Source organism: Bombyx mori, chromosome 7 (assembly GCF_030269925.1).
Source record: "Bombyx mori chromosome 7, ASM3026992v2".
Lineage (NCBI taxonomy): Eukaryota > Metazoa > Arthropoda > Insecta > Lepidoptera > Bombycidae > Bombyx > Bombyx mori.
In genome coordinates this window covers 1,393,044-1,411,916 of record NC_085113.1, presented here as the reverse complement: position 1 = coordinate 1,411,916, position 18,873 = coordinate 1,393,044, and the positions used below count along the sequence as shown (strand labels likewise).

The 18,873-nt window shown below is 42.6% G+C and overlaps 1 protein-coding gene across 1 annotated transcript; it reads right to left on the bottom strand.

Annotated features, from left to right (window-relative positions):
• Positions 1 to 2,512: 2,512 nt before the first annotated feature.
• LOC101742329 (trypsin, alkaline C) lies at positions 2,513 to 17,823 on the bottom strand. The gene is made up of 4 exons (XM_004923231.5): positions 17,609 to 17,823; positions 15,665 to 15,845; positions 5,091 to 5,346; positions 2,513 to 2,842 (listed from the first exon to the last, which is right to left on the bottom strand). The coding sequence occupies exons 1-4, from the start codon at positions 17,637 to 17,639 to the stop codon at positions 2,543 to 2,545; spliced, it is 768 nt and encodes a 255-aa protein (XP_004923288.1). The 5' UTR covers positions 17,640 to 17,823; the 3' UTR covers positions 2,513 to 2,542.
• Between the last annotated feature and the right edge of the window lie 1,050 nt (positions 17,824 to 18,873).

Genomic DNA, 18,873 nt, shown 5'->3' with positions numbered 1-18,873 from the left:
ATAGTATATAACTAGATAAAGGGATACGTACAAAATTAAAGCAAAAACTGTCCGCGTGAATGTATACTTATATAGCTACATTCGTTTACTAACAAACGGAGAAAAAAGTTTTGAAACACTTTTACTTTCAAACTAATAACAACTATGGCACCTAGTAATAAAGTCACAAATCTCCAAAACATTATCTAATACTTACGATCATTCGTCACATAAAACGAGCAAAGCAATAAATTACTCCTGTCACTTACCAATAAAAAGACATATTTTAAACAACTTTTAATGTTAAATCAATCTTAAAGCGCAACAAATAAAGTAACTTTTCCCTTAATTGCTCTGAGAACTAACATCGTTTTGCTTTATTTATTTTTGCTTCTTGAAATGCCGATTTCTATTTACTACAGGAGGTAAGGGAGTCGCGCTTAACACTAAAATAATTTATTAATGAATTAAAGTAAAAGTTTAGTTGTTTACTTTTTATGTTTTGGAAATGTATGTTTGTTAGTATCTATACATTACTTATTATTTTATTAGTCTTACGTTTTTGTGTAATATATATTTTTAAGTTTTCGCGACCAGTGCACATAATAAAACAACGTTTAAACGGTTTCAAGCGTGGTATTTTTATTACAATGTTTCGGCCACATTTCAGTAGCCGTGAGCACGGAAGGCAAAGATGTCCAGTGTCAGTAAGCGGAGATCTTAGCTGGCTTATAAAAGTCATCTCTTGTTTCTCTGGCGACAATCGAGATCCATTCTGCACACGTGATTGCTAGGAAAGCTAAAATAAAAATGGAAAGCTAAGTATCTAATGAGAGTCCAACAAACAGACACAAAAGTAGCATTAACCAATTTTAACCAACTAATTTTGAAGTGCTGCTAACAAATTTTAAAAAATTATTACAACACAAATCTACTCCATGCATTTACTGTTCTGTTAAGCAAAAGTTTGTCCATGTGTTGGCCGAGCCTTGGCCAACATTTGTAGCGGTGGTTAAAAATCGGTAATTTTGTTCAAAATTTAATATTATTTATAAGTTTAAAGCTTACAATATAGTTTATACTTCATGTACTTACCGAAAGTAAGATTCTCCGGCCGTTAAATTGCTTTTTCGGGCCTTATTTTTGCAACTTTTGAATACACACTGCGGTATTGTGAGACGGGTTGACATTGGCTGTGTTTGAAGTGAACTAAACAAAATAAGAGCTCACATTTCAAGTGCGCTGTTATTTGACGAGACGGATTTTATGCACCGACCCGAAATCTAGTTACTATTGTTGATCGAAGTATAATTCAGACTTTTTTAGTTTATTTTCGTTCAATTCAATATTTATATATTGTAAGAATGATTATTACCCGAGAGTACTTCCTTAGAGCTTTGAGCATAAATACGATTATTTTGTTAGTTAAAATGTTGCTCAATTGTAAAAAATTTCTCATCCGTAAAGAAAAATTTTCTATGACCTGCCTTTGCGTACCGCTTCAGTGGTTGTTTCGATTTTACCACCCTATTCTCTTTTAAATTATCAGTTAAGAAATGACCAGTACATCTCTTATAGGCTGCAAGTCCGAAGTCATCTTTTAAAATACGCGACATGGTTCTAGGTGCTGTCTTCATCTCCCGAGATAAAATCTTTTGCTTTCGGACAGGATTTCTTCGAATTCTTTCCCTCACGGCTTCGACCACCTTTTTCGTACGAGCATTACGTGGACGGCTAGATATTACTTGCGGAACTACGTTTGAGTATTTGTTTGAAACAACTTATCGTGTGTTTCATGTAACATACGACAGGACGTTTTTATGTATCTAAAAATAAAAATATTTATATGTTGTGTTTATGAACTCTTGCTTTTTCGGTAATTCTGTAATCATGTCGATGCTTGAGCCTCTGATAATGAAGACTAAGGAGAAGTTGGTGTGTGAAAACTATAATTAATAGGTATGTTTTGTTTATGGATTATATGGAAACATTATTTATAGGTTATGTCCGTTTTGGTCTAATTACTTGAAAACCCGGTTAATTATGGGGAAGCGAACACTTTTATTCGATAATATATAAAGTGTAGTCTTTAATAAATAAAAATTTATTGTGCAACAGCTTAAGACGGAATTCCATACTTAAGTGGTCATTGTCCTTTCCCACACTTATAGAGAATATAGAGAAGGAGTGCAGAAGGTTAATATTTTTTTTAAAATTAAACTTCAAAAATACATTAAATCAATAAAAAAAACATTACACACACCACCATGTATTTGACACACACACATGCATACCATTTGTTTACTGTCAAACTTTCTTATAGCTTATAGTCTGTGGTCAAATTGAGAATAGATTAATATTGGGACTTTTTGGTGGGAACGCGAAGAATGAAGTTGTGTGATTTGTTTTATTTTTTCTATTTAGTGTTTCTTCAGGTTTAAATGTGTAATAATGCGCCGGACGTCTTATCTTTTAGACCACGACTACTTCAAAATACAGTGAAGAATACATACAGATATAAAAAAGAAGGTAAAACATTGTAGGTAATTTATTTGTAATTAATTTAAACAGCCGTGTCGACGATCCATTGAGTGTATGGAGACACCGCGGCACTGACTCCGGGGAAGGTATTGTTCGCGCAGCCTTCTCCCCAGGAAACCACACCAACAAGCACGTTATGGAAATACAGTGGACCCCCAGAGTCACCTTGGCAGGCGTCCTTGCCGCCCACGTCCAAAATACCAGCGCAAATCATGTTCTCGGTTATAATATCACCCAGGGTGGAGTATCTATCAGCGCATAACTGCCTGTTCACAGTGTAGATTGTGACGTCCAAAAGTACATCAGACGCCTCGCCTCCTTGCTAGAAAACGCAGAAATTATACACTATAGTCTGTTAGTAAATAAAATATGTAGACACACGTAGCTTGGCTGTGTGGTATCCAGAATCATCATCATCATCAACAGCCCACAGTCGCTCACTGCTGGACATAGGCCTCTCCCAATCCACACCACTGAGCCCGTTCTTCGGCTCTCCTCATCCACTTCTTGTGAAAGACTTAACGTGGGACGCCCCCTGGCTAGGTGGAGCGATGACCTCCGAACGGTATCCAGAATAGTCCCACCCAATTTCTTCACCCATCCACGCAAGAAAGAGATAACAGACACAAAGAACTACAATTTTATATTTGATTCAAGTAATATTTTAAACGAGAATGTAATTGACGCTGCGAACTCATTTATTCTGGTCTGGCCATAAATACTGTTACATATTATTATTTTTGCGAGAAACTCAGTGGGCTGTGTCTGAGGGTTAATTTACTCGTCGAGCCCTTCGTCGCGAGCGACGGGTTCGACGAGAACGATGACCGATGCTCGTGGTACCTAAAAGTACCGTTAGTGGAGCGGGAGGATTCGAAATGACGTGTTTTGGGCGACGTCGACTGCTTTCCATTCTGTCCGCAGGATCGGGAATGTAGTTACCGGCGGCCACGATGAGAGGGTTCTCGTGTCGTGCCACTTTATCGAAGTGGAAGGCAAAGAAATATCCTCTTTACCGATGAAAAAAAATTCACGATTGAAGAACACTACAAGCAAAATGATGAAGTGTAAGCTCACAGTTCTAAAGAATCTGCTCAAGTGGTCGAAAAGGTACAACGTGGTCATCATCCTGGGGCGCGTCTTATCAAGGAGTCACAAAACTACATTTTTGTGAAAAGGCTGTGAAAACTTCGGTCAAAGTGTATCAAGATACATCTCGTCATCGTCTTGGATCGTGTTGTAAAACCCCTCAGCAATACGCTTTTTAAAAATATACCGTGGACTTTCCAGCAGGACTCTGCACCTGGTCACAAGGCACGAACTACCCAATCCTGGCTTCAAACCAACGTTCCGGACTTTATAGGAGCTGAAGACTGCTCCTCAACTAGATGAGGCTAGGCTAGCCCAGACCTCAACATTTTAGACTTCAAGTTATGGTCAGTTTTAGAGAACTTGGCCTGCTCTAAACGACACGGTGATTGAGTCTCTTAAAAATGTTTGGAGCAAGCAGTGGCGAAATTGCCCTTGGAACTGTGTGTGAATCCATAGATTCGTGGCCAAACAGATTAAAGGCCTGTATAAAAGCCAAAGGTGGCCATTTCGAATAAAATATTTTTTATTTTTTTTCTATGACTTTAATAAATATGTAGGTAAGCATTTTAATAATGTTATTACATAACTTCATTAAAAAAAATGCATTTTCATTTGCAACAAAACTTATGGCTGGACTAGGTATAAATTATGAAATTTATTGACATTATGTAATAATCCTTGTGAATGTGTCTTAACGTGAAATAGCAGTAAAGTCACTTTATATTGGCTTTGAAGTGTGGTTTTATAGCAGATTACAAAATTAGTTTGAATTTCAAATATATTATAACCCATTCATATGTATTCATATGTAGTTTTTGATTTACTGGTGGTAGGACCTCTTGTGAGTCCGCACGGGCAGGTATCACCACCCTGCCTATTTCCGCCGTGAAGCAGTAATGCGTTTCGGTTTGTAGGTTGGGGCAGCCGTTGTAACTATTCTGAGACCTTAGAACTATTATCGCAAAGTGGGTGGTGGCATTTACGTTGTAGATGTCTATGGGCTCCGGTAACCACTTAACACCAGGTGGGCTGTGAGTTCGTCAACCCATTAAAGCAAAAAAAAAAAAAAATACAAATTTATCATATTTTATTGGTTTCTCTCGATATAATTCAATGTATATTATAATCTTAAACTGATTGTTATGACCACAAAATTTAGATTATGAAAACCACCAATAAAGATTCTACTGAATAGTTTTCCCCTTTTTTTCCTAAATCTCACTCCGTAGCATTACTACTTAACACCAGGTGGGCTGTGAGCTAGTCCACCTGTCTACGCATTAAAAAAAAAGAAAAAAATACTCAAAGTTTTCAACCCTGCTTGAAAGCTTAACTCATACGCCCCCTTCTTTCATAAAGCGTATTTTATTTTCTTTCTTCTTATATCTACTTTAATTGTGTTGTTTGTATTCAGTGACCATAGGATTACAAATTCAGCAGACAGAGCTTGTCAAGTAATAAATGTTGATGAAACTCACACTTGTGGCCCCCCAGCCGGCGTGGACGACGGGCTGGTTATCCGGTACCTCGTAATTCGGCATGACGATTGCTCCCGGCTGAATGACATTACTGTACACGAATGGGGTTCTCAAACGAACAACTGTAATGTCTCCGTCGTGATCGAGCAAGCCATAGGTAGGATGATTGAATTCACGATCGACTTCCAGGATAATACCACTGGCGTTACGGAATGTACTACCAGCCCTGATGCGGCGTCTTTGCGGAGTGTACAACCTAAAGGAGCAGAAGAGATGGTCTTGTTGAAAAAGCGCACACATGTTTTAAACGAGGACGAGCTCACAGTCCACCTGGTGTTAAGTGGTTACTGGAGCCCATAGACATCCACAACGTAAAAGCGCCACCCACCTTGAGATATAAGTTCTAAGGTCTCAAGTATAGTTACAACGGCTGCCTCACCCTTCAAACCGAAACGCATTACTACTTTACGGCAGAAATACAGTATATGCAGTTGGAATAGCGCCCCTAACGTACTGCTGCTGCTAAATAATAGGTTGGGGAAAAAGTATTTTCGCATTATAGTATGTATCTATACTATAATCTATACTCTATATACTATTATAAAGAGGAAAGATTTGTTTGTTTGTTTGTTTCGAATAGGCTCCGAAACTACTGGACCGATTTGAAAAATTGTTTTTCCATTAGAAGCCGACATTGTCCCTGATGAACATAGGCTACTTTTTTTTTATTTTTTTTTATTTGCTTTTTTGGTTTCATGTGTGTTTTAATGTTTCCGAAGCAAAGCGAGGGCGGGTCGCTAGTAATAATATTATAAAGAGGAAAGATTTGTTTGTTTGTTTGTTTCGAATAGGCTCCGAAACTACTGGACCGATTTGAAAAATTGTTTTTCCATTAGAAGCCGACATTGTCCCTGATGAACATAGGCTTCTTTTTTTTTTTTTTTTTTTATTTTTTTTTTTTGGTTTCATGTGTGTTTTAATGTTTCCGAAGCGAAGCGAGGGCGGGTCGCTAGTGATATATATGTATGAACTTGTAATAAAATCTCTTTGGCTATACTATTTGTATCTGGCTGGTTTTGGTATCATTAAAAGTTTAAATTTTAGAGAAGATAATTCCAAATTAAAATGTGTGCTTTTTATTTATTATTCATACTGTCAAGATGAGTGAATCTAATGAAGAATGTCGATACATTTTAAAATTTTACTACAAGACAGGTAAAAATGCAATGCAAGCCGCGAAAACAAATTGCGATTTTTATGGACCTAGTGCAGTGTCTGTGAGAGTAGCACAAATTTGGTTTAAGCGTTTTCAATCCGGAAATTTTGATGTCAAAGATGCACGTCGCTCTGGTGGTCGCTATTGATAAAATGGATGCAATTTTTGAAAAAGTAAAGCAAGATCGACAAGTCAATTGTTACGACGTAGCTGAAGAATTGGGAATTTACCACAAAATAGTTTTAGCGCATTTGAAAAAACTGGGTACACAAAAAAGCTCGATATTTGGGTACCTTACGAGCTCTCTGAAGAAACCTAATGAACCGTGTATGCATTAGTGATTCTTTATTACGACGTAATGAAACCGAACCATTTTTGAAGAAGCTGATAACGGGTTAACTCGCAATAAGGTGATGCTGTGTGTATGGTGGGATTGGAAGGGCATTATTCATTATAAGCTGTTACCACCAGGCAGGACCATCGATTCTGAACTCTACTGCGAACAACTAATGAGATTAAGCAAGAAGTTGAGAAAGCGGCCGAAATTAATCAACAGAGGGGGTGTGGTTTTTTATCATGATAACGCTAGACCTCACACATCTTTAGCCACTCAGCAAAAATTAAGAGAGCTTGGCTGGGAGGTGTTAATGCATCCGCCGTATAGTCCTGACCTTCACACCTTCAGATTTCCACCTGTTTCGGTCTCTTCAGAATTCTTTAGGCAGTGTCAGGTTAACATCACGAGAGGACTGCCAAAACCAATTGTCGCGGTTTTTCGATCAGAAGCCCCAAAATTTCTATAGCAATGGGATCATGTCCCTACCTACAAGATGGCAAAAAGTTATCGAACAAAATGGTACCTACATACTTTAGTTAAATGTAAATAAACCATATTAAAAAATGTTGTGATTTTTTTTTAAAAATTGCGACGAAACTTTTTCCCCAACCTATTAAGATCGTCTAATAAAAAAAAACGCATAGATTAAATATACTAAGCAGAATTTCATAAGGAAGGGTATTTTGCACAGGTAGGTATCTATACTTATATAATATAATATAATATGTTCGAAACCAATCCGTTAGTTTTTGAATTTTTACCACGGCAACACGGGTCGCGATTTGACGGTGCCGTCGCGATTTGACATCTGGCACTTTGTCTTGCTTCTCGAACGGGACGGTACCTGTATATTGACGGTCTACGCTAAAGTTGTGTATCATCGCTAATCCTTATCCATTCCTGCCCCATACCCTTCTCCCTAAGTGATACGGCGTGAGAAGACGAAGGCATCGGTTCCGGTGAGTGATTGCATGATATTTTGTTAAAATAGTACACACGGCGCCGCGAATCGCGGCACATGTTCGACGCGCACCTCGTGCTGGTTTCCGTAGCCCTAGGCTGCCACGAGGTCGCTGGGTTCGAATCGAACAATTATTGGTAGCAGAGCGTGGTTAGATTTCTGAAATCTATAGTAATTACCACGAATGTAAAATTTTTTACGTCTAACCTCACTTAATTTTGTTACTAGTCAGCAGAAGTAGTGTAGGCATAGGGTTCGGTTCTGTTTAAACTATCATTCTGCTGACCTAGGTCAGGTCATGTAGTGTCTATCCACCTGGTTAAGAAAATTAGTGAGTAGTAATAGTTAGTAATAGTAAGACTGATTTATTAGCTTCCACTGCGCATAGCTGACTAATTGTACGTGAGTTGGACAGCTGTGCTGGCTGAGTTTATGACCTAGCACACAGCTGCTACAGTGGTCAGCTATTTTCATACTATTACTACAGATTTATGTTAATTCTGCTCATCATAGCAGTAGATGTGCTATTTAAGCATAGTTGTGTGTAACAATCTGAATGTTATTACAGTTTGGGTTTATAATTCATTATTAATTTGTGTATGATTGTAGCTCACTTACTACTTATATTTTAGTATAATTACACATTTGTAATTGAATATAACTGCAGTACTTGTTGAACTTGTAGTAGTAGATTGCTGGTTGGGCCCTGTTTGGAGACTAGCTTAGTTATAGTCCAGAGGCCAACGGTGTATGAGTGTCATTTCAAAACTTATACCAGCAATTTGCTATTATATATATTTTTTGTTATTTGTTTTAATTTGTTCTAAATTTAAATTACTTGTTTGAATTTGTGGTAGTGGATTGCTGACTGTGGGCCCTGCTTGGTGACTGGCTTTGGTTTAGTCCTGAGGCCATCAGTGTTTGAAAATTAATTCACAAATTTTTATCAGCAATTTGCTATCATATAATTAATTTTTAATTTTAATTTTGTTATTTGACGTACCCGTTGAACGGTGTGAATACTTTGTGATAGTAAATTGTTGATTGGGTCCTGCTTGGTGACTGGCTTCTAGTTATAGTCTAGAGGCCAGGTGTGCTTGAGTTTAGTTTTCAACTCAAAACCTGGTATCAGCAATTTTCTATCTTATAACTTTTAATTTTAAGTTTGTTCTTAATTGTTGGGGTGTCCTTGGTACAGTGGTGAGGTCTAGGTTACCTAAATACTTAGGAGTAGGAATATTTTGGTGGGCTCACTCGTACACTACTTTAAATAATTCCTTTGATTTTTTTTTGAATTTTTATTTTGAATTTTTTTTTTTTTTTTTTTATTTTTTTTTTATTTTTTTTTTGAATTTTTTTTTTTGAATTTTTTTTGAATTTTTTTTGTTCTGGTTGTAAACTGCAAGTAACATGTCGGTGTCCTACATTCGCGGGAAGGTGACTAGTGAGCTCCGATGGTTCGCATCAGCTCATGCTTTGGTTGACAGAACAGATAGGGATGCGGCATTGCTCGATAGGGCGTCTCAGGTGCACGAACGGTTGGAGGTAGTGTACGATCGGTTGTCTGACCTCGTTGCTTTGGGGTCCGAAGTGGAGAAGGAGGTGATCCATGCCATCAGTCTTGACGTGGACCAGTGTCAGGAGTACGCTGATGCCATTCTGCAACGGGTGGCCGATATTAAGAAGCAGTCGTCTTCCGGTGGTAATGGAGGTTCGGGAACTTCGTCAGGCGTCATATCACGCCTCCCCTCCATCGACCTGCCGATCTTCCACGGTGATCTGAACGAGTGGGTCGGCTTTATTAATTTGTTTGACAGCCTGGTCCATGGTCGGTCGGACTTGACTGCCTCTTATAAGATGGCTCAGCTTCGGGGTGCTCTGCGAGGTGAACCTGGTGAATTGGTGGCACACTTGCCTATCACCAACGACAATTATGCGGTCGCACGCCAGATCCTGTTCGACCGATATCAAAATCAACGACGGTTGGTGGACGCTCAGCTGGCCAGGCTGTTTGCGATACCAAAACTTTCTCGGGCTTCCGATATCAGAGCCGAGGTACTGAATCCAGTTACGGTGGCCACTAAGGCCTTGGGCAATTTGGGTCTACCAGTAGACCAATGGTCATATCTGCTCTTTTATATTGTTGCAGGTAGGCTGCCGGTTGAGGTGCTCACTCGCTTCGAGCAGCAGGACAACGCAGGTAGGGACGAACTGCCTACCCTGGCCAGTCTGCTGGCGTTTTTAGAAGCCGAAAGTCGCCGACACGAGATTATGCCACCGCCCTCCTCCTCTGGGTCGCGTGTGCCGGCTTCCGGCCACGCCGTTTCGGTTGCTCAGAGGGGAGGGGGAAGGGATAAGAGGGGGCCGTCTCAACGACTGACTGCGCTCATGGCAGCGGTGGGAGGCCCACGGTGTGCCTTCTGTCATGAGAGCGGGCACGACGTAGCCGCCTGTCCGAGGTTCCGGTCGACGCGCATCAGGGGTAGACGCAACATCGTTGCCCAGCGGCGATGGTGCTTTTTTTGTTTTGGGCCGCACACGGCGAGCGTCTGTCCACAGCCACAATTGTGCCCTAATTGCGACGGTCGGCACCATGCCCTCCTGTGTCTGGAGTCTGCCGCCACTCCGAGGTCATCCGGACGCAGTCATCCAGCCTCGCCGACCGGTGAGCGCACCGGTCGTAGCCCTCGCCAATTCGGCGGCGTGGACCCTCGGGAAGAGGCTTCGCAGGGAGGCGCCGGGTTAGGTACTGCGGGCGGGTGCCAGCGGATGCCCACTAGCTACGCCGGGGTGGCCACGTTGTCCCCCCGTGCGGGGCCGTGTTCGCCTGCTGGATCGAGTAGCCCTGCTCACTTGTCTCCCCTTCCCTCAGAAGTACGGTTTTCCCCTCCGCTGAGGGAGCGGCCGACGCTGGAGCGACTCCCTCCAGTGTTTGGCCCGTTTGGCCATCGTACACGGAGGTATATGAGGCGGGACGGGAAACGAGGGCCTTATGTGGGAGCGTGGGATCCGCTGGCACGCTATGACCTTCCGTCGCGCGCCGACCGGGATAGCGGGGACCCGGGCCCCCGCTAGGAAATTGCCGCTCACTGCAGTGTTGCCCCAGCCCCAGAAGCTGTTTTACTTCCTACCGCTTCTGTTCGGGTGTTGGATTCGGAGGGCAACACTGTGTTTGCTCGAGCTCTGTTGGATTCCGGCGCACAGGGCAGTATTATGTCGAGCAACCTTGCAGTACGGTTGGGCAATCCTATTTACAAGTCTTCTTATTCTATTCGTGGAGTGGGCAATGTTAGAATTTCGGACGTGATCGGTCACACTTCATTTATTTTCTCATCGAATCCCAACCCTCGCTTACAGTTTAGAGTCTCAGCTTTGGTGATGCCTGAGGTGATAGGTCGTCACCCTCCGGTGAAGGTAAACAGTTACATACGGTCATTGACTTCAGACTTACGGCTAGCGGACCCCAAGTTTGACACCCCGGGGCCAGTAGACGTACTACTTGGGGCGGATGTACTAGGGAAGCTGCTCCTGACTGGGAAGCGCGTTCTTCATGCGGAGGGTTTGGTTGCAATGGACACAAAATTAGGGCATGTATTGTTGGGTCCTGCGTTCCGGCCGGTCGCTGCGAGGAAATCGGACAATTTTCTGGTCGGGTCTACGCTTTCGGAAGTAGTCCAACGGTTTTGGGAACTAGAAGAACCTCCTACAGCTTATCGAGTTAACCCGGATGAGGAGGAATGTGAGCTGTTTTACCAGAATAATACGGGTCGTCTCTATTCGGGCCGGTTCTTGTTAAGACTTCCTTTTCGGGCGAATCGCCCACTGCTAGGCAGTTCGAGGAAGGCAGCAGAGACTAGACTTTTGTCAATGGAGAGACGCATGAGGCGCGACGCGGTGTTCCGGCAGAAATATGTAGAGTTTATGCGGGAGTATGAATCCTTAGGTCACATGTCGGTTTCCAAGGTAGATTGGAGTGCTACAGAGCACTGTTTCCTGCCTCATCATGCGGTTTTGAAAACTCCTAACGGGAAAATTAGGGTCGTGTTTGACGGTTCGGTCACGACCTCCTCCGGCGTATCGTTAAATCAGTGTCTCCATTCGGGTCCAAAGCTGAACCGGGACATTTCAGACATACTGACGAGCTTCCGCCGGCACCAGATCGTTTTCGTGGCAGACATCCGTATGATGTTCAGGCAAACGGTGATTCATCCGGAGGATAGGCGGTATCAACTCATTCTCTGGCGTGAAAGCTCAGATGAGCCCATAAAAATTTATGAACTGAACACGAACACTTACGGGTTGCGGTCGAGTCCATATTTGGCGGTTCGTTCTTTGCGGGAGCTGGCAGTGAGGGAACGGTTGCACTACCCTCGTGCTGCGGACATTTTGGAACGGGACCTATATGTCGATGACGTATGTACGGGCGCCGACAGTGTCGAAGAGGCCTTATCACGCAAGGATGAACTGATCCGCCTTTTGAGCAGGGGCGGGTACGAGTTGAGAAAATGGCTGTCTAACTGTCCTGAGTTGTTGACTGATTTGCCAACGGAGTATCAACAGGATCCCCATCTTTTCGAGAATGTCGATAACCCTAACATGCTGTCGGTCCTAGGGATTCAATATCGTCCGATTCAAGACGAATTTACCTATCGGGTGGAGTTGGAAAATCCAAAGGTATGGTCTAAGCGAACGGTGCTTTCCACAATTGCTCGAACCTTCGATCCAAACGGTTGGATCGCTCCTGTCACCTTTCTCTTAAAGTGCTTCATGCAGCGACTGTGGTCTGCTAACCTGTCATGGGACGAGGGGATTGCTGGTGACCTATTGAAGGATTGGTTGAACTTTTTCTCGTCTCTCCCTGATATTAACCACGTGTCAATACCTCGGAAGCTGGTTCCTGCGGGCAAATACAAGGCGTCTCTCCACGGGTTTTCGGATGCCTCGGAACGCGGATTCGCAGCTGCGGTATACTTGCGAACGGTTTCTTCAACTGGAAGGGTTGATATACGGTTGGTGTTAGCTAAGAGTAAGGTCGCTCCGCTTCGGAGTCGCATGACGATTCCGAAGCTCGAGTTGTCTGGTGCCGCTCTGTTGACTAGGTTGTTAAACCATACAGCTACTAGTTTACGGTCGGTTATTGATTTAGAAAACACTGTCTATGCTTGGACAGACAGCCAGATAGTGTTGTGCTGGTTGAAGGCTTCGGTTCATACACTTGAAGTTTTCGTGGCTAACCGTGTCTCCCAGATTCAAGGTTCTGAGGTCCCTCTAACATGGAGACACGTGCCTGGTGAGCTCAATCCGGCGGACTGCGCTTCTCGGGGATGCTTAGCATCGGAAATAGTTGATCAGCAGTTATGGTGGGGTCCCCAGTGGCTCACCAAGAAAGCTTCTCAGTGGCCTCCCTCTCGCATAGAAGTTCCTCCAGGTCTCGTGGCTGCACCGGCGCAGTTCGAGGATCGAGGAGTGATTCAGGGGTTGGATTTGGATCTGCTCATCAACCGTTATAGCTCCTTGGACAAGCTGGTTAAGGTTACCGCCTGGATTTTGAGGTTTATTCGGAATTGTCGTTTGTCGGTGTCTCTACGCAATATGACACCTGTTGTGTGTCCCATCGAGCGGAAGAAGGCGCTGCTGAAATTAATTGAAGTTGTGCAAGCCACCAGCTTTCATTCAGAATTGAAGGCGCTAAGGACTGAGCGCCCTAAGCTTCGTGGAGCTATCGCTCGTCTTAGCCCCTTTGTAGACGGCCAGGGGTTGATTCGAGTGGGAGGTAGATTAAGTAACTCAAATTTACCTTATTCGGCGCGCCATCCTCTTTTACTTCCCAAGAAGAGCCAGTTAGTTGACCTGTTGGTGATGGATCGCCACATCGCAAATTCGCATTCCGGTTGCAATGCGCTGTTGGCATCCCTCCAGAGGGAATTTTGGATTCTGTCGGGGCGTCGTACGGTTCGGAGCGTCCTGTTCCGGTGTTTACCCTGTTATCGGCTTAAGGCTTCTACGATGCAGCCTCAGATGGGAGATCTGCCCCCAGACAGAGTGAAGAAGATCAGGCCGTTTTCTGGAGTTGGTACGGACTTCGCTGGGCCCTTCATGATCAAGGCTTCACGTTTGCGGAATGTTAGGTTAATTAAGGCTTATCTGTGCGTCTTTGTCTGTCTTTCAACCAAAGCTGTACATCTTGAAGTTGTTGCCGACCTTACAACTGAAGCCTTTATTGCGAGCTTGGATAGATTTGTGTCCCGTCGAGGTTTACCCGAATTGATACGCTCCGATAACGGAACGAATTTTGTAGGTGCGGACCGTTACTTGCGGGATGTAGTAAATTTCTTGAACAATAACCAGGTGGATATTGAAACGGCCCTCTCTCGTCGCGGTATTCGGTGGACCTTCAGTCCTCCAGGATGCCCCCACTGGGGTGGAATTTTCGAGGCAGTAGTAAAATCGGCTAAGACTCACTTAATGCGCGTGATAGGGCAAACCTCGCTCACCTTTGAGGAGTTAACTACGGTATTTTGTAAAATTGAAGCGGTACTTAATTCACGGCCGTTGTGCCCGCTCAGTTCAGACCCGAATGACTTGGAGTCGTTAACTCCAGGCCATTTCTTGATAGGACAGCCACTCAATGCGTTGCCGGAGTATCCCCTCTCGGATATCAAGCCTGGACGGTTGAGGCGATACCAGATGTTGCAGCAGATGTCCCAAGATTTTTGGAAACGTTGGTCCCTTGAGTATTTACATCTGCTCCAGCAGCGCTTTAAGTGGACGGATAGAACCTGTCCCCCTCACGTCGGTGACCTTGTGTTGGTTAAGGATGCTAACCTGCCGCCACTGCGTTGGCGTAGGGGGCGCATTGTTAATCTGTTTCCCGGTAAGGATGGGACCCCTCGGTCTGCAGAGGTTCTGGTCGGGGACTCGGTTCTCAAACGAGCGGTCACAACGTTGTCCCGGCTGCCAGTTGATTAGGGACAGGTAGGGGACCTGTCCGGGCGGGTGACTGTTCGAAACCAATCCGTTAGTTTTTGAATTTTTACCACGGCAACACGGGTCGCGATTTGACGGTGCCGTCGCGATTTGACATCTGGCACTTTGTCTTGCTTCTCGAACGGGACGGTACCTGTATATTGACGGTCTACGCTAAAGTTGTGTATCATCGCTAATCCTTATCCATTCCTGCCCCATACCCTTCTCCCTAAGTGATACGGCGTGAGAAGACGAAGGCATCGGTTCCGGTGAGTGATTGCATGATATTTTGTTAAAATAGTACACACGGCGCCGCGAATCGCGGCACATGTTCGACGCGCACCTCGTGCTGGTTTCCGTAGCCCTAGGCTGCCACGAGGTCGCTGGGTTCGAATCGAACATAATATAATATTATAAAGAGGAAAGATTTGTTTGTTTGTTTGTTTCGAATAGGCTCCGAAACTACTGGACCGATTTGAAAAATTCTTTTTCCATTAGAAGCCGACATTGTCCCTGATGAACATAGGCTACTTTTTTTTATTTTTTTTTATTTATTTTTTGGTTTCATGTGTGTTTTAATGTTTCCGAAGCGAAGCGAGGGCGGGTCGCTAGTTACTTATATATTTCTACTACGTAATGCGTACCGATGTGAAGGGAGAGACAACAGTTATACCATAGACATGGAGGTAGACACAGAGGTCTATGGAGTCCGGTAACTACACAGCACTAGATAAGCATGAGACTAATATACCCATGTGTGCATGTTGTGCAACAAACTTAAAGATCTCTGCCTAATTGAGTTTTATATCATCAATAATACAATTGGTGTGGTGAATAAATATTATGTACCTTTTGTGTTTAATTGTTTTTTAATTTGTGTTTAATTTAAAGTTTTGAATGACGACATCTTCATCTCAGAGAAAAGTATTGTACTAATCCATAATAACGTGATTAGGGCGACGTCGACTATTTACCATTCGGTCCACAGGATCGGGTATGTAATTTCCGACGGCCACGACAAGAGGGTTTTCGTGTCGTGTCGCCTTCTCAAAGTGGTGAATGGATATTATAATCATTTCATTACAGAAACTTACGCTCCAAGAAAGCAGTGTGCAGCTGACAGGACATACAAGACGTTGAGGATATTGGCAGCGCAGATCTGGCCCCATACTCCCGAGAAGAATCCCAGACCATCCACTTGAACTATCGACGGGTATTTGTCGATGGTAGTGGGGTCTCCGCCAACAATGCGGGTTCCTTCAGCTGAGGCTATGCCTAAAATAACATGATTTTATCAACTTTATGATTATTACAATAAACAACAAGCCGTCGTGGCCAAAAGAATAAGACGTCCGGTGCATTCGTATGTAGCGATGCAACGGTGTTCTGATCCCGCAGGCGGGTAAAAAATGCTTAGGATTGACTTTCACGATGAAGGAATAATATCGTGAAATAAAAATCAAACCCACAAAATTATAATTTGCGTAATTACTGTTGGTAGGACGTCTTGTCAGTTCACACGGGTAGGTACCACCACCCTGCCTATTTGTGCCCTAAAGCAGTAATGCGTTTCGGTTTGAAGGGTGGAGCAGCCATTGTACTGAAAAAACTGAGACCTTAGAATTCATATCTCTAGGTAGGTGGCGGCATTTACGTTGTAGATTCGGTAACCACTTAACAGTTTGGCCGTGGGCTCGTTCACCAACCTAAGAAATAAAAAAGGCGACCCTCACGACCCTCAAGGAGGAGACGAGGTTGATTATTTCTCGTTGTCTTTTTCCTGCTTTGTTCTCATGCGGTATTGGCTTCGCGGGAGCGTTTTGAATTAAATTCTACCAATCAATAACTCAATTGGTTTCAATGTTTAGGCTCTTTCAATTCTACTCTTCTGAAACAAAAACTATTCACTCGAATACATTTAACCCTTTGGCCGCCATGTAGGTCACCGATGCCCTACGCGGCGCACTGAACTAATTATATTGATTTCTCTCTTCGGTATTCTTCATAAAGCGCCGAAATATCTAGTATACTCTGGGAAAGACCAATACTAAGACAATGATAATTAATCTGTTTCTAACAGACCTAAAAGACTAAAACATACATTAAAAACAAAAGTAAGCAAATTTAGGCAATCTAACAATGCGGCGTAGTTTTAGTGATTGGCTCTTTATAATCGAACGACTACGTCATGATGCCAGCTAGTCCAAGTTAAATTCAATGGATAAGGGGTCTAGTTTTCAGCGTATTAACGTGCACATAAAAGCTTTTAGTTATTCGATAATTTTGATAACAATTAACGACTGTCACTGACTGACGGAAGAACGGTTGTGGAGCCTAAACCAGAATGTTGATTTATCAAAAGGAAATGGAAATGCCTACACGGTGGACTATTGTTTACATTTACTATTTTTTATACCAAAAGGTATGTACGTGTATGGTGCCGCAAATAGGTATTGTTTAATGTGTTTATTTACTGCTGATTTTATTTTGTATATATTTTTTATTGCTTAGATGGGTGGACGAGCTCACGGCCAACCTGGTGTTAAGTGGTTACTGGAGCCCATAGACATCTACGACGTAAATGCGCCACCCACCTTGAGATAAGTTCTAAGGTCTCAAGTATAGTTACAACGGCTGCCCCACCCTTCAAACCGAAACGCAATACTGCTTCACGGCAGAAATAGGCGAGGTGGTGGTACCCACACGCGCGGACTCACAAGACCTACCACCAGTAATTACGCAAATTATAATTTTGCGGGTTTGATTTTTATTACACGATGCTATTCCTTCACCGTGGAAGTCAATCGTGAACATTTGTTGAGTACGTATTTCATTAGAAAAATTGGTACCCGCCTGAGATTAGAACAGCGGTGCATCGCTCAACACGAATGCAGCGGACGTCTTATCCTTTAGGCCACGACGACATCATGGTACAAATGTATCTGCTTGTTGACTGCTACTTTTAAATGTTTGTTGTGTTTTGGTTGGCAACAAAGTATATTCTCTCTCTTTCTCTCTCAAAAAATCAATAAACTCACCAACAAAAATCACCAGGGCTAGTATCCGCATGATTATAATCGCTTTTTTGTTATTCAGTAAAACAATAACGTTTGTTTTTATATCGTTTTCTAATCTGTGGTTTATATCATATCTAGCTACCCGTCTTACTGGATGATAAAAGCCACGGTAAGAGGCCGATACAGGGCGACATAGAATTGTTTTATTCTTAGGTAAAATGTGGGTTTTTTTTAATTGCTCTGCATGAGTGGGCTCGCGGTCTGACTTTATGTAGCGACCGGAGTGCAGAGACATTACAACGTAAATGCCGCCACCCATTTTTAGACAAATCAAAGTATCAATTTTAATTTATTTATTTGGGAAACAAACAGTACAATACAAACATATAATATTTTAAAAAATATAGCTAAAACAATAACCAAATATGTTTCCACAATCAAAATCACATATAAGTAGAAAGTGAACAAGAAGAGAACTTTAGAAATTTAAATTACAAAAAAACAAAATAAACACAATACGCACATATTATTTTATACATTAACTTACACTATAAAACTATAATACTTATCGGACTAAATCACCTTATAAATATTTTAAAATAGCTTTTCTATATGCTACAAGTGACAAGCAAAACATGTCAGCATTAGCGAACTTAGCATCATACAACCTACAAGATCTACGGACAAAAGAGTTAGAAGCATATTTGGTTCGAGCCGTGGACATGTGGAAGGTTCTAAACAGAACGCGCGGAAATACGACTACATTTAAATGAAATTTTGGAAAGAAGATAGCTCGAATCAATCTCGTTATTTATTATTATTATAATCCTACGATTCTCCCTCCAGTAAGCCTCTGCCGTGAAGCAGTAATTAATGCGTTTCGGTTTGAAGGGTGCGGCAGCCGTTGTAGCTATACTGAGACCTTAGAACTTATATCTCAAGATGAATAGCGCATTTACGTTTTGGATTTCTATGGATTCCGGTAACCACTTAACACCAGGTGGGCTGTGAGCTCGTCCACCCATCGAAGCAATAAAAAAAAAAATCAGCAACAGCGCCATTTAAGGATAGCGAATACCGGCACGCTGACATGATTGGCATCTAATTCTGTCTTGCGACGATTGCTTCACGTTAAGATGCTATTTCTGTCTCACTGAATAAGCGGTCCACTTGTTACATGTTTAACAGTGATCTTATAAAGTTCGTAGGGTAGGTCAGTTAAACGACTTTGCGAGTATTATTTTTAGTGAGCTAATTAGAATTGTAAAATTTATTATTCCCTTTAT